The sequence below is a fragment of the Rhinolophus hipposideros genome (assembly GCF_964194185.1).
Source record: "Rhinolophus hipposideros genome assembly, chromosome: 10".
In the NCBI taxonomy this organism is placed as follows: Eukaryota; Metazoa; Chordata; class Mammalia; order Chiroptera; family Rhinolophidae; genus Rhinolophus; species Rhinolophus hipposideros.
Genome location: NC_138056.1, coordinates 81,425,322 through 81,440,004, shown reverse-complemented (window position 1 = coordinate 81,440,004; position 14,683 = coordinate 81,425,322). Strand labels below are relative to the sequence as shown.

Below are 14,683 nucleotides of genomic sequence, written 5' to 3'. Positions count from 1 at the left end.
TACTGTCAATCATAGCAGCCAATAAGATATTCTGGTTCAGGTCTAAATTTCTGGATATTTCCATCTCTGCTATGGACTCAAGACGGGCAAGGGCTTTGATCTTTTAGAGCTTGTTTTATTCATTCATTCATTCATCCACTCACCATGTGGGGAGTTGTGGTAGACATCATGGATAAATAAAGATAAGAAAGCTCAAGGAACTTGGGGCGGAGGTGATAGATAGGAAACACTTAGAATACAATGAGATAAATGCCAGCAGGTGAGTGAACTGGGGAAGATACAGGTAAAAGAAAAAGAGCCCAGACTTGGGATGGGGTGAGGAGAAGCTTTTCACAAACGGCATTTATACTGGGTAAAGACAGTCAGCTAGCTGAGGAGAGGGAGAATGGAGCTCCCAGAAGAAGGAATAGCATGTGAAAAGGGAAGATAGTGAGATGAGAGAGCATGTACCTTCCAGCAGGCTGGCAAGCCTCATTTTGTAAAATTGGAGTGGCGGTGCAGATAATTCCATATTCACATGAGTTGAGTGGATTAACAAGTTCATGTTACAAAGTGTTGAGGGGAAATAAAATAGAAAAGTGAAATATTGTATAAGTGTGTATAAGTGCTGTGATTATAAAGCTGTCTCCAAATGGTCTGTAGCAATTGTTCTAAAATGCACAACAGCTGTATTTGTCCTCTTTCTGCCATTGCTGAAATTTACACTGTCATTGCTGCAGAATGAAGGCTTGGCACTAATAATAGGTTGGCTGACTATGGCTAGAGTGTGGCAGACTTCTAGTTAGAGCCCTTAAAGACTGCAAGCAGAGGAGTAGGAAAATGGAAAGCTCAGTGGAAACCAAAGTGAATGTAATCAGAGCGCCACTTTGTGGCAGCTGTCACATCTGCAGCCCCAGGAAACCTATTTCACATTTTATTGTGCACTTTTACGTGACTTGAAAGTCATGTGGAGCCTCTATTCATGTCACCACTCTTTTTTCTTTGCTCTAAATATCCCTCCTTAGGTTCCCCAACACCAATTCACACCAACCAGTCTAATTTATTTCTACTCTGCATACAACTGGCTACAAATTCCTCTCTGCTTACTTTCTTACTCTGGTTCCTCCAAACTCTTTGTCCGTAGGAGTGCCCAAGTTTCCCAGTAACTCAGTGACTTCTTAATGGGTAACTTCGCTACTCTCTTCCTAAAGTGTGAATCGATAAAGCCTTGACTGTCCACCTCTGAAAAGTTATAATAGTATTACTTAAAGCCATATAGAATTTTAATATTAGACAAAAAGAATAAAGTTTCATAAAGTTTACTGTCTTAGACTGGGTTTTTCTGAAGCATATCTGAGATAAGGATTTGTGTACAAGTGTTTACTATATAAGTACTCACAAAAGAAATAGCTAAGGAAAAGGGGTCATTTTAGCCTGATCCTACAGGGAAACTTGACAGTGAAAGCTACACTAGTAGCTTATTCATTAGTAAAGGAGTCTGGTTGTTGTACTGTCACTCACTCCTTCCACTCATTGGCTATGGGCCAGGGGGCAGAGGTTGCAGGTAATGAGCTCCCAGGCACTTCCTGCTCTTTTCTTGGGAAGGCAAAGCTTCGATAGCCCAAGGGAAGTCTCTGACAAAAGTTCTAGGCGTGGGCCTTTGGAAGCAATATAACACAGAGAAGCCTAGAGAAGGGAGCACAGAAACAGTAAAGGGGCATCTGAAAAGATCTGGGAAGACCACTGAAGGTTTCCACTGCAGAGACAGCAAAGATTTATGGGAGACACTAAGTTTCTTATTTCTCTAGAAGGCAGTTACTTTCTAAAGAACATGATGATCAATGTTTTCAGAACCTAATCATACAGAAATACATATGATATATATATCATATATATATATATATATGTGATCCAGAAATACAGTGACCACCTTGGTGACTCCCTGAGACCCCACCTCACCAAGCTTGCAAACCCCATGAGGCTCTCTTAGGGGCTGAACCTAATGGGAGCTGGCAGGCGGCAGCAGGCCTGTGGTGTCCCGGCTTTTTGTGGAGCTACCACAGGATAGCTGGTGGCAGCTGTCCCTGGTTCATGGTGTGGCTTCTCCCACATACCATGTTTCCCCAAAAATAAGAATAAAATAAGACCATGTTTCCCCAAAAATAAGACTGGACAATCAGCTCTAATACATCTTTTGGAGCAAAGATTAATATAAGACCCGGTCTTATAATAAAATAAGACCGGGTCTTATATAGTATAATATAATATAACATAATATAATATATATAAGTAGAGTCTTATATTAATTTTTGCTCCAAAAGACGCATTAGAACTGATTGTCCTGCTAGGTCTTATTTTTGGGGAAACACAGTAACTCCAGGTCAAGCACAGGGAGCAACCAACCACAGATTGCTTTGTAGTTCCTACCAGGTACTCCCTGCCCCGTCATAGGCAGTGGCTGACCTAGATCTGCACTGGAGCCTCTCTCAAGAGGCCCCAGAACCAACATACTTGGAGGTCGACTTCAGACCACAGCAGAGAACAACTCAATTAGCCCCACAAGTGGCACACTCAAAGAGCAGTCTCAGGCATCAGAGTATGCTGGGGCAAATTCCGCTCAGTGGGGTAAGTCCCTGGCACAGCAGCCTGTAAGCTGTGGACATCGCCAAACCCCACAGCCAGTCAATCCCTCACACTGATGTACCAATAGTAATCAAGTCTCAACTATAACAGGAAGGCACACACAATCCACACAAGGGACACACGAGGTCACCCAGTACAGGTTACCAGGGAGACTGTGCCGCTGGGCCACACAGGAACCTAGTACATAAGGCCACCCAGCAAGACTGGGAGACATAGCAGATCTACCTATATATAGAAACAAACACAGAGAGACAGACAAAATGAGGAAACAAAGAAACACATCCCAAATGAAAGAATGGGAGAAACCCCCCACAAACACACACATAAAAGAACTAAATAAAATGGAGGCAAGCAACCTACCACATACAGAGTTCAAAACAATGGTTACAAGGAAGCTCAAAGAACTTAGTGAGAACTTCAACAAAGAGATAGCAAGCACAAAAGGGGACATAGAAACCATAAAAAAGAACCAGTCTGAAGTGAAAAATACAATAACTGAAATAAAGAATGCACTAGAATCACCAGCAGACTAGGTGAAACAGAAGATCGAATCAGTGATTTGGAAGATAAGGTAGCAGAAAACACCCAATCAGAATAGCAAAAAGGAAAAAAAGAACTTTTAAAAAATGAGGATAGTTTTAGAGACCTCTGGGACAACATTAAATGCAACAACATTAGCATCATGGGGATACCAAAAGGAGAAGAGAGAGGACAAGGGATTGAGAACCTATTTGAAGAAGTAATGACGGAAAACTTTCCTAACCTGGTGAAAAAAAGATAGATAAGCCCAGGACACGCAGAGAGTCCCAAACAAGATGAATCCAAACAGGCCCATCAAAACACATTATACTTAAAATCGTAAGGGTTAAAGACAGAGAGAGAATCCTAAAGGCAGCAAGATAAAGGCAACTAGTTACTTATAAGGGAGTTCCAATGAGACTGTGAGCTGATTTCTCAACAGAAACTTTGCAGGTTGGAAGGGATTGGCACAAAATATTCAAAGTGATGAAAAGCAAGGACCTACAACTAAGGATACTCTATCCAACAAGGCTGCCATTTAAAATCAAAGGACAGATAAAGAGCTTCCCAGACAAGAAAAAGCTAAAGGAGTTCATCACCACCAAACCAGTATCACAAAGAATGTTAAAGAGACTTATTAAAGACAAAACAAAAAAAAATCAAAAATATACTCCTTAGATGTCTGAAGTACCCATTCCCTAATTGTGACAACCAAAAATGTCTCCTAAGAGACATTTTCTCTGGGCCACTGGCATATCCTTTTGTCAACACCGTCTGAATTGAAATGGGTAGAAAAGGCGAAAGATATATCATAGCTTTTGTAGTATGTTTAAATACCAAGAATGGTATCTTTTGATGAATAGAAATTCTTAATTTTAACATAATTAAAGTTATCAATCTTTTCTTTCATGGATTGTGCCTTTTGTGTCTGATTTAAGAAAGATCCCCTAACCCCACAGTACTGTATATGGTTCTCCAATAGTGTTTTACAATTTTTTTTTACTTTGCTTTTTAAACATTTAAGTATTTAACATACCTAAAATTGATTTCTGTTTATGATATAAGGTAAGAGTCCAAAATTAATTTTTTATATGTTTAACTACCTGTCTCGGCACTATTTATTAAAAGGCCATCCTCTCTCCAGTGGCCTATGACGCTGATCTGTTAAAAATCAAGTTTGCAGAAATGCGCTTATTTCTAGTCCTCTATTTTATTATTACCTTTTTATCTGGAAGCTAAAGTTATTTTCATCTTCTTATAAAAAGGAAATTGCATCCCAAGTGTTTAAGGCTTTCACGAATTCTTCAGAACTTATGATTTTAAGAGCTTTTCTTTCCTTTTTAGTGTTTCTATATTTCCTAGAGAAATAAAATGAAGGGGACACGAGGTTATTATTTTGAATACCAAAGTCAAATGAAAATGAACTCATTAACTTTATTGTAAATTGTTTCAATTCTCCACAAACCACATTTGTCTACAGTACAAATTTCAGAAAGGTTGGAAGCCCATTTATTTTTCAACTAGCAAAAAGAAAGCCTCTTCGAAACATTTTGTCAACATGTATAATTTAACCTATATATCTTCTAATTCTTTAATCTATGGGTTATATCAGAAATATCCATATTGTTTCCTCGATAGTAAGAAAGACCATTTTCCTAATTGCTGCGAAGCTGACCCTTAAGGATATTTCTGACTAGATCTTTCCTGGAAAGGATCCTATAGCGCAAACAACAGTCATACCTGTCAATCAGCCTCACCCATGAGCTTTCAAATCCAGTTGCTCTGAAGCCAGTGGCAAAAACTATTTATGGAGTGAAGCTCAGAAGAAATACAAGTATACATTTTTTCTTTTTCCTGTTTTCTGTTCCTAACACCTTCCCTTCCTTCTCAGTTGTCCCACACAAGCTCCACACAAGTACTTAATAACATTAAAATGGGATCATTTTATTATAATGCAAATTATGTTTTGGGTTTGAGGTACGTCAGAAGCAGAAATATAAATCAATTGACGCAGAAAATAACCTACTATTAAGACAAAAAGTTTTCTAGGAAAGGAAAATTAATTTCTTCTTTGGGAAAACACTCTGGAAACTATTCCTTTTTCAAACATGTCAATCATTTGCCATTGCTTCTTATTAATATCTTTTCCTGAATACTCTTGAAATGATTATCCACCATAATACTAATGCACTTATTCTGGAGCCTTCACGTATGGGTTTTAAAGAGGAATGAGAAGGGTGTCCTGTGGTGACAGCACGTGTTCCACGACACCTCCTTTTGATATTCGATCCCCAGGAAGCCTGCCAACTGACGGCCGAGTACCCACGTGGAGTGTTCATTCATGAAGCCCCTGGGGCCGGACGGGCGCCGCTCCCTGACCACGTGACGCCGAGGCTCTGGGCGTGAGGGCCCCTCCCCTCCCCCATCCCCCGCCCCTCCCCCACCCCCTCCCCCCCGCCCCCTCCCCTCCCCCCACCCCGCTCCCCGCGGTAGGCGCCTCCATCCTGGCAGCAGTGCAGTGCGTGGATGGGGGTGGACGTCTACCTGCACTGACTCGCAACCCTTTTCCTGAATGAATACTTTTTGGTGGCAAAATACCTAGTCCACACTGTTCAGTCGACACTGCCCTGCCCAGGGCACCACGCTGGGCATCGGTGAATAGAGATTCTGGTCTGTTTGGTTCCATTTAGCCCACTGCATGCAACCTCTGCCTCTCCTTTTCTAAAAAAAAAAAAAAAAAAAAGGTTATCGGTAATTTTTCGTGCCATTGGACTTGGAAATGGCTACACGACCAGGTAGGAAATGCTCTCTCACGTTGTCCCTGGACAAGGTCCCCAAATGGGGAGCACTTTTAACTCGTCCGTTGTAAGCTTGAGGCAGTGGTGCGTCCTAAACATGAAGAGATTTTAAACGCAGAGAGCGGACAACAAGACTCCGCGACGCCAACGTCCGCGGCCCCGCTAACTTCCCTAAGCGCCAATCGCGGGGCGCGCACCCGCCGCGCGAGGCGACGCGGACCGTTAGCTGCGGGCGGGGCTCGGATTACGTGGCGGACGCCGGGTCAGAGCCGGCTGTGCGCGGGAGCACGCAGAGCGCTCCGGCCCTCGGCGGCGCACCTTGCGTGCGCGCGCAGGCCGGGGGCGGGGCGTGTGGGCGGAGCCTGCGGCGCGCGCTGGGGTGGAGGCGGAGTCGGGGCGGCGGTGGGAGGCGGCGGTGGGAGGCGGGGGTGGGAGGCGGGGGTGGGGCCTCCTCCTCCTCCTCCTCCTCCTCCTCCGCCTGCGAGGCTGGGCCGGCGGCGGCTGGAGGACTGTGACCTGCGGAGGGGCGCTTCGGCCATGACTGCGGAGCTCCAGCAGGACGACGCAGCCGGAGCGGCGGATCGCCTCGGCTCGGTGGGCCCCGCGGCGGCGCTAGGAGCCGAGGGGCCGGGCTCCGCGCCCCGGAATGGGAGGGGGTGCGGGGCGGGAGTGGGAGCGGCGCGGGTCGCGGGCGGGCGGGCCTGCGGGCGGCCGGGGGCTGCGGAGGGCACGCGGGGCGCCAGGAGGCTGAGGGCGGCGAGGCTGGGTCGCGGCCATGGAGCTCGGGTCGCTGAAGTTGGAGGGAGGTTGGGTACTTTGGAAAACCAACTGTAAAGGGCCGGGCGGGGGGCTGTGTGCATCGGGGGTCTCGGAGAGGAGCGCTTCTGGGCCCGAACGGGCGAGAAACTTCCCGGAGCGGTGGCGGCGGTGGTCTTTGTTTTCGTTTTGAAATGCGTTTTAAGGCCGTGCTGCGTTCAAGGCTCTCACGCAGAGCGAAGTTATCTAATTCGAAGCCAGGGTTGATCAATTCCTTGTGCAAGACCCGGCGTCCTAGTTACTGCTTCCCGTCTTCCCCCAGCTCCTGTTTCTTTTTCTAAACCAGGGAGCAGCCTCCACTGGAAGTAGTGTAGTGATAGTGTTCATAGTAACCTCCATCCGTCTACGTCTTTTAAGGACCGGGGAGGAACAGCGCGATGAGTATTCGGGGTGCGGATAGTGATTTCCTATTCCTGTTGTTGAAGAAGATTGAACTCAATGGAAGGGTTTTTCTGGGCTAAGATGGTGAGCGTCAAAGAACACTGGTTGGGGAGAAAATGCAAAGGCTCACGTTGGTGAGAAGAAACTTGGGAAGCGGGCAATTTGAGAATGTTTTCTAATGTTACTCTGGAATGTTACAACTTCACGCAACCTTGTTACCCTTCAAGTACTGCGCTGTTTCAAGACAGAAGGGGAAATCTGTGCCGAGTATTCTAATCGAGTTCGGAGGTGAGGAATTTCATAAAAATATTTACAGTACAAAGCTGTCAGATACCTCCACGTGAGACACCTTTTATGCCCTTTTAGTCTTTTCGTGCGCTCAGGAGGCCAGTAGTGTATAAGGTAACACATTTTCTTTTAAAACTCCTTTGGTGAAAGATACCTCTGGGTCTGGGCTCTGAAATGAAAGTATGTGCTGAGTTCCAATGGAAATAGCATTGTTAGGTGTTCACCAATGCCTACCTATTGGAATCTGAGTCAGGATTTTCTGTTTCACAGATCAGTTCTCTTTGTTTTTAGGGCAGTGACTTGAAAAACAGGTGGAAATCTTAGTTTTGAGACAGTCCTGTTGATTTAGAGAAGAGACTATTTTAAGGGCGAGCAAGTCATATTTAAATTTGTCAAGACTGTCAGTTGAGACCACGTGCCTGTTAATCAGTGGCATCTTCATTTCCCTCTGCCACAGTTTGAGTAGTGACCCCTATCTCCGCGTTCTATTTGAGAGTTTGTATGTGAGGTGTTTGATGAGCACTTGTATATAAGTCATAGCTATTTTTGGAAAGCTTGGAATTCTGGTGGCTGTGGTTGGTTGGAATACCCTTATTCCTGGCGACCTGCGGAGTGATGACATTCACTGTTCTACCCAGTGATTCCATCCATACAGACAGATGATAAGCTTGGTATGCTCGGTAATGCTTTCCCTTTTTATTTTGCTAATGTAAAATGCTTGAAGTTAGCAAGCTAGGTTGAAGGAATCTTATTTGGGGAAAGTAACTTTCACATCTCAGAGGAAAGATTTTATTTTTTTAACATTTTTTTCTGTTACAGTTGACAGTCAATATTTTGTATTTCAGCTGTACAGACTGCAGTGATCCCCTGATTAGTATCCACCTGGCACTATACATAATTGTTGCAACACTATTGGCTATATTCTCTCTGCTGTACTTTACATCCCCCAGACTATTTTGTAACTACTAATCTGTAATATATTTTTTAAACATTTGAGTTGTCTATTTTATTTTTTTTATTTTTGGGAAAGGTGAACAGGACTTTTATTGGGGAACAGTGTGTACTTCCAGGACTTTTTCCAAGTCAAGTTGTTCTCCTTTCAGTCTTAGTTGTGGAGGGTGCAGCTCAGCTCCATGTCCAGTTGCCGTTGTTAGTTGCAGGGGGCACAGCCCACCATCCCTTGCAGGAGTCGAACCCGGCAACCTTGTGGTTGAGAGGCCACGCTCCAACCAACTGAGCCATCTGGCACTGGCCCATGTGGGAATCGAACCGTCAGCACGGAGCTCCAATCACCTGAGCCACTGGGCCGGCCCCTAATTTGTAATTTTTAATTTCTTCACCTTTTCACCCAGTTCCCTCCCACGACCACAACCATCAGTTTGTTCTCTGTATGAGTCTAGTTCTGTTCTGTTTATATTTGTTCTTTAGATTCCCATATAAGTGAGATCATATAGTATTAGTCTTTCTCAGTCTGAGTTATTTCAATTAGCAGAATACCCTCTACTCGAGGACCATCCATAGTGTTGCAAATGGTAAAATTTCATTCTTTTTTGTGGCTGAGTAATATTCCATTGTATGCATGTACCATGTCGTCTTTATCCAGTCATCTGTTGATGGGCTCTTGGGTTGGTTGCTTCCATCTCTTGGTTATTGTAAATAGTGCTGCAAATAGGGATGCATAGATCTTTTCGAATTAGTGTTTTGGATTTCTTTGGGGAAATATCCAGAAATGGAATTGCTGGGTAATAAGGTACTTCTATTTGTAATTTTGTGAGGACTCTCCAAACTTTTTTCCACAGTGACTGCACCAATTTGTAATCCCACTAACTGTGCATGAGTGTTCCCTGTGCTCCACATCCTCGCCAACACTTGTTTGTTGATTTATTGATGATGGCCATCCTGACCGGTGTGAGGCGACATCTCAGTGTGGTTTTCATTTGCATTTCTGCTGATTAGTGACGTTAAGCATCCTTTCATATGTCTATTGGCCGTGTGTATATCCGCAAGGGAAGATTTTAATAACTTCTTCCTCATCTTGCTAAGTTTCATGTTAGAATGGACTCTGTTTCTCTCTTTTGAATTCTCTGAAGCATTTTACATTTCCCTTAGGGGATGTTTAATTGTTCTAGTTGAGAAGAGCATTCCTCCCCTGACACTGAGAAGCTACTTAAAACCTAGAATGCTTCCCTGCCCCTATTGGTCAGGTTGTACATGAGACAGACAATCCTCGATCGCCTCCCAAGAGTTTTAGCGAGGGGAAAATGTAGTATCTTGAAATAATGTTCTCAGACTTAATCGAATCTAAAAGAGGACACTTTGTGATAATACTGAATCCCCTAAACTGCAGACTGATATTCAAATATCTAAAGAGATTACTTACTGACAAGTTTCTGTATTTTAATTAATTCTTGACTCAAATAGAAAAGGAGCAGCAAAATTTACTGTTATTGTAAAAACGAGCAGCAAGCATAAACAGCCTGAATTCAGGTTGGTTCTTATAAACTTGTCATCCTCGGCAGCTGTACTAGGGTTCATCACACGTTCTTTATGTCAACTGAAGCCCTATGAAAACCTGCCAGTTTCAGTGAAAATTTCATGTCCTTTTGCTTTCCCTTGATTTATTGGCTTTTCATTTCCTCTTTACCTTGTCTCATTAATTCTGATTAATTCTGAGAGGCTTCCACACCTCTCATGCCTCCTCGGCTACAAACAGTTTCTGCTTACACAATGAGTACAATATTTATAAAACACGGTGACAAATAATGCCCCAGCAGGCAAGATCTTTCCATATGTTTTGTTTCATCAAAGAAATTTGAAGCAATAAGCCAAATGAAGCAGATATTTTTTGAGGAAAATAATGATACTGATAGTAATAGTAGCTGACATTGAGCATGGATTGTGCTGTGTGCCAGACCCTGTGCTCAGAACTTAACATATGTTATCACAGTACTTATGACTGCTCCATGAAGCTTTCTTGTGAGAAGACTTATACTTGTTAAATAATTTGTCCAAGGTCACCCAGCTAGTAAACGGTATAGCGAGGATTGAACCTAGGTAATTCTGACTCCAAGAGCCAAAGATATCCCTGATCCTACTTCTTAGTTGATGGACTTTTCTGTTACTCCCTAGAGCTCTCCTAATGTTTTTGTTTTTTAATTATTTTTCAATTACAATTGATATTCAATATTATGTTACTTTCAGGTGTATAACATAGTGGTTAGACATTTATATAACTTACAAAGTGACCCCCCCCATAAGTCTTGTACCCATCTGACACCATGTATAGTTATTACATGTATGTATAGGGAATATTACAGTCCCTAAGCTATACTTTACATCTCTGTGGCTATTTTGTAACTACCACTTTGTACTTCTTTTTTTAAAATTTGAATACATTTTATTAACCCGATATATCCAAAATATCATTTCAACATGTCATTAGCGTAAAAATATAAATTAAATATTTTTCATTCTTTTAAAAAATATTTTGTCTTTGAAATCCAATGTGCATTTGCCCTTAAATAAGGTGACCAACCCAATTTGTACTTTTTAATCCCTTCACCTTTTTCATGTAGCCCCCTCTCCCCACGAACTCTCCTGATGTTTTAAACTTGAATCTTGCCTGCACTCTTTCTAAATACATAAAACTTTTCTACTTGACTGAGCTTGTTGACATCTAAACAGAGCTCTTTGTCTCATGGGTTTTTTATTTTTTATTTTTGTTTTTCCTCTTCAGCATCTCTTTTCCCAGTAGAGAGGTACCCTTCCCGTCTTCATTTCTTAGAGATGAATCTAGATGACTGATGTTTAGAGACCATTTTGTTTGTGCCTATTGAGGGAGGATGTTACTGGTATCTAGTGAGTGAAAGCCAGTAACGCTGTTAAACATCCTAGTATAGGATAGCCCCCCAAAACAGAGTTGTCTGGCCCAAAATGTCACTGCTGAGCTTGAGAAACCTGATCTAGATGATGTCTCTCTTGACTCGCCTAAATTATCTCATGTTTCCTTTATCCTAGCCTGATCCCCGAAACCTTCACTGTCTTCTGTTCCCTGGCGACTCAAAATGTGGTCCATGGACCAGCAGCATCCTTATCACCCAGGAGTTTGTTAGAAATGTAGAAATTTGCATGTGCTGGAGCCAGGTTGTACTGCCTCTCCAGTCGATTGTGTACATCTCTTTCCAACTTTGTTCGGTGAACTCATGATAGTTGAAATTGCCACAGTGGGAGTATTGATATCAGGGAAATAAGCAAGCTCTACAAATCATCACACCACTGTTTGGGCCTCCACCGTAGGCCTGTTGAATCAGAATCTGCCATTTGACAAGATTCCTGGGTGATAAACTTTGAGAAGCTCTGTCCTGCTCCACAGAATTCCCGTTGTCCATTCAACTATGAACACATGTCCCCAATTCTCAACCAAAATAACAACGAAAACCTCTTCTGCACTGTCCAGCTGTTGCCTTCTCCTCTTCCTTCCTTTTGTTTACTTTTTTGAATGTTTTTCTAAAGCATTTTTCCAGTTACAATGTAATTTCAATTCATTGTAGAAAACTTGGAAAACACAGACCCCAGCTAGATTAGCTCTTGGCTGATAGGAGGCACAGCTCCCAGGCCGAGGCAGGTTGGTTCCGAGATTCCACCATAGCTTGAGGTGGCAGCAATAGCCCATTTAGGTGCAGAAGCCCACTTAGGAGATGGCTGTGCGGACCGGTAAGAAGAGGGCTGATTGCCCAGAGGCCTACAGAGAGGCTGACCAGGTAACACAAGGTTAGATTGTAGGGCATTGAGTGGTTTTGTGTTACTAGCATTCCCTGGGCTGCCAGAGAAAGCCTTGCCAATAGTAGGCTTTTAGTATTTGTCCTAGCGAATGAAACGGATCTCTCAGAGGTGACCAGTGACGCACCACCTTACTACAAATCAAAAACTAGTAATTCTTTTTACATTCTCCCTTGTTAAGTTTACCTGAGTCCCATTCTTATGCTTTTATTTGTAATGGTTCCTCACTGCCACTTTTTTGTTGATACTTACTTTGGCGTTGGATTTTATTGCTACTTGTTAGCAACTGTTCTGCTTCTTCCTAAAAACTTCTGGTGTGTATTTTTTTCATCATTTGTCATAGTCTCATCACAATATTACTCATGCAATATTACTGCCCAGACAGAAGTACAGTGTAGGCCCTCATTATGAATTGACTACATAATTTTACAGTTTTCTTATGGAAATCAGCCTTACAAAAGGTGTTGAATTTATCTAATACAGCCTCTTCGTCTTACGAATGCAATAAGGGTTTTAGGCAGTTGATTTACTCTTCATCACGCAGCCTAAGGCTCAAGACCCTGGCCTCAGGCTTCAGTTCAGTGTCCTATTAATGCCCTTGATGCTACAGCTACCTTACTTCCTGAGTTCTCCTGTTTTGGCCCTGTATTCTGTGTTTTCTACCTTTCTTCTCTGCTATGGGCTAACCTGTTTGCTTTCTTGGCTGTTACTCTCCTTTTATTAACTGCTTCTCAAGTCTCATTTGTAATCTGCTACCCCTACAGTCTGCTTGCATACCTGCCTCTTCAGCTATAAACATTTCCTGCATAGCTATTTTCCCCACATTTTGACTAGGCATGGGGGTATATACTTCTAGTTATAGCATCAGCCATATGCCAATTACTGCCCCGAGCACTTTTCTGTACATTTCTAATATTTACAGGAATACTGCAAGGTATGAATTGTTATGTCTTATTACTGATGTGAAAAGTCAGACTCAGATATTAATACAGCTCATAAGGGCCTAGTATGAGATTTTAAACTGAAGTTTATTTACCTCCATGTTGCAGATGAGAAATCTGACTTACTCAAGACTAAATTCTAAGTAGTGGAGCTGGGACTTATAGCCATTTGACTTTTCTGCACTGCAATACATGCCTTTCTAAAACCAAGCTTTTTGACTACCATTTGACAATTTATGAAGCACTTTAACATAGGTTGTCAGTGAACCCATATAGCAACCCATGAAATAAAATTTAATGTGATTAGGAAGTAGAATTTGCAGAGTGACACAGGTGGTAAGTGGTAAAACCAAAACCATAACACAGATAATTTTCTCCTAGGATATCAGTATTTTTCCTACAACCTCTGGATAAGTTTCGTTGGACAGGCAGGTCACAATATTTTACATATATATAGCATTTTTCATTTTACTAACAATTCCTGTATGCACTACTTCATTTGATAGTTGCACAAGTACTGTCAAAGCTTCTGCAATACTTTTTTTTACAGATGTGGAAATTGATGCTAGGAAAGTTGCAGGTTGCCCAGAGGCTAATGTGTGGTAGAATCTGGGCTAAATAGCACTATTTCTACTATCTAGGCTTTCTGCGTAAAAAGGGAGGTCAAAATACCAGACATACAAAGCCATATCAAAGATTCGCACGAACAGGTGCTAGCAGCCTGCTACAAGATGGCTGGTAGTCAGTTTAAACTTGAGATATCCTAAACAGATATTTCCTTTTGCAATATTACTGCCCAGGTTAGTACTTTCCTTGTTTTCTTTTTTAGTGTGTGTGCGTGCGTGTACACATACATGCATGAACAAACACAAATCTCATGATTTGTATTCAGTTGAGGTGAAATTCATACAAAATTAACTTGTAGGATTCAGTGACATTTAGTATATTCACAACATTGCTTAACGACCACCTCTATCTAGTTCAAAAACATTTTCATCACCCCAAAAGAATACCGGTATCCACTAAGCAGTCACTCCCTGTTCCCCCAGCACCTGCCGGACAACACTGATCTGCTTTCTGTCCCTACATTTACCTATTCTGAATATTTCATATAAATGGAATCATATCATATGTGACCTTTTGTGTCTGGCTGTTTTCACCTTTTGTGTCTGGCTGTTTTCAAGATTCATCTAAGTTGTAGCATGTATCAGTACTTTATTTCTTTTAATGACTGAGTGATACTCCACTTTGTGTGCCTATTGTATTTTATCCATTTTTCCATTAAAGGACATTTGAGTTGTTTCCAACGTTTTGGCTGTTAAGAATAATGCCGCTGGCAACATTCATGTATAAGTCTTTGAGTACCTGTTTCCAGTTCCTTTGAGTATATACCTAGAAGTAGAATTGCTGGGTCATATGGTAATTCTATGTTTAACTTTTTGAGGAACTGCCAAACTGTTTTCCACAGCAGCTGTACCACCGATGCACAAGGATTCCAATTTCTCCATGTCCTCGCCAAACACTTGTTCTTTTCCATTT

The 14,683-nt window shown here is 42.3% G+C and overlaps 1 protein-coding gene across 2 annotated transcripts in view; it reads left to right on the top strand.

Annotated features, from left to right (window-relative positions):
* Positions 1-6,423: 6,423 nt before the first annotated feature.
* USP28 (ubiquitin specific peptidase 28) overlaps positions 6,424-14,683 on the top strand; it is a 59,897-nt gene continuing 51,637 nt past the window's right edge. Inside the window, exon 1 of one of the 2 annotated variants that reach the window (XM_081063843.1) lies at positions 6,424-6,533. In XM_081063843.1, the coding sequence (XP_080919969.1) occupies positions 6,477-6,533 (57 nt within the window). In that variant the 5' untranslated portion in view covers positions 6,424-6,476. The remainder of the gene's footprint in view (positions 6,534-14,683) is intronic. The other variant, XM_081063845.1, reaches the window with a different exon arrangement.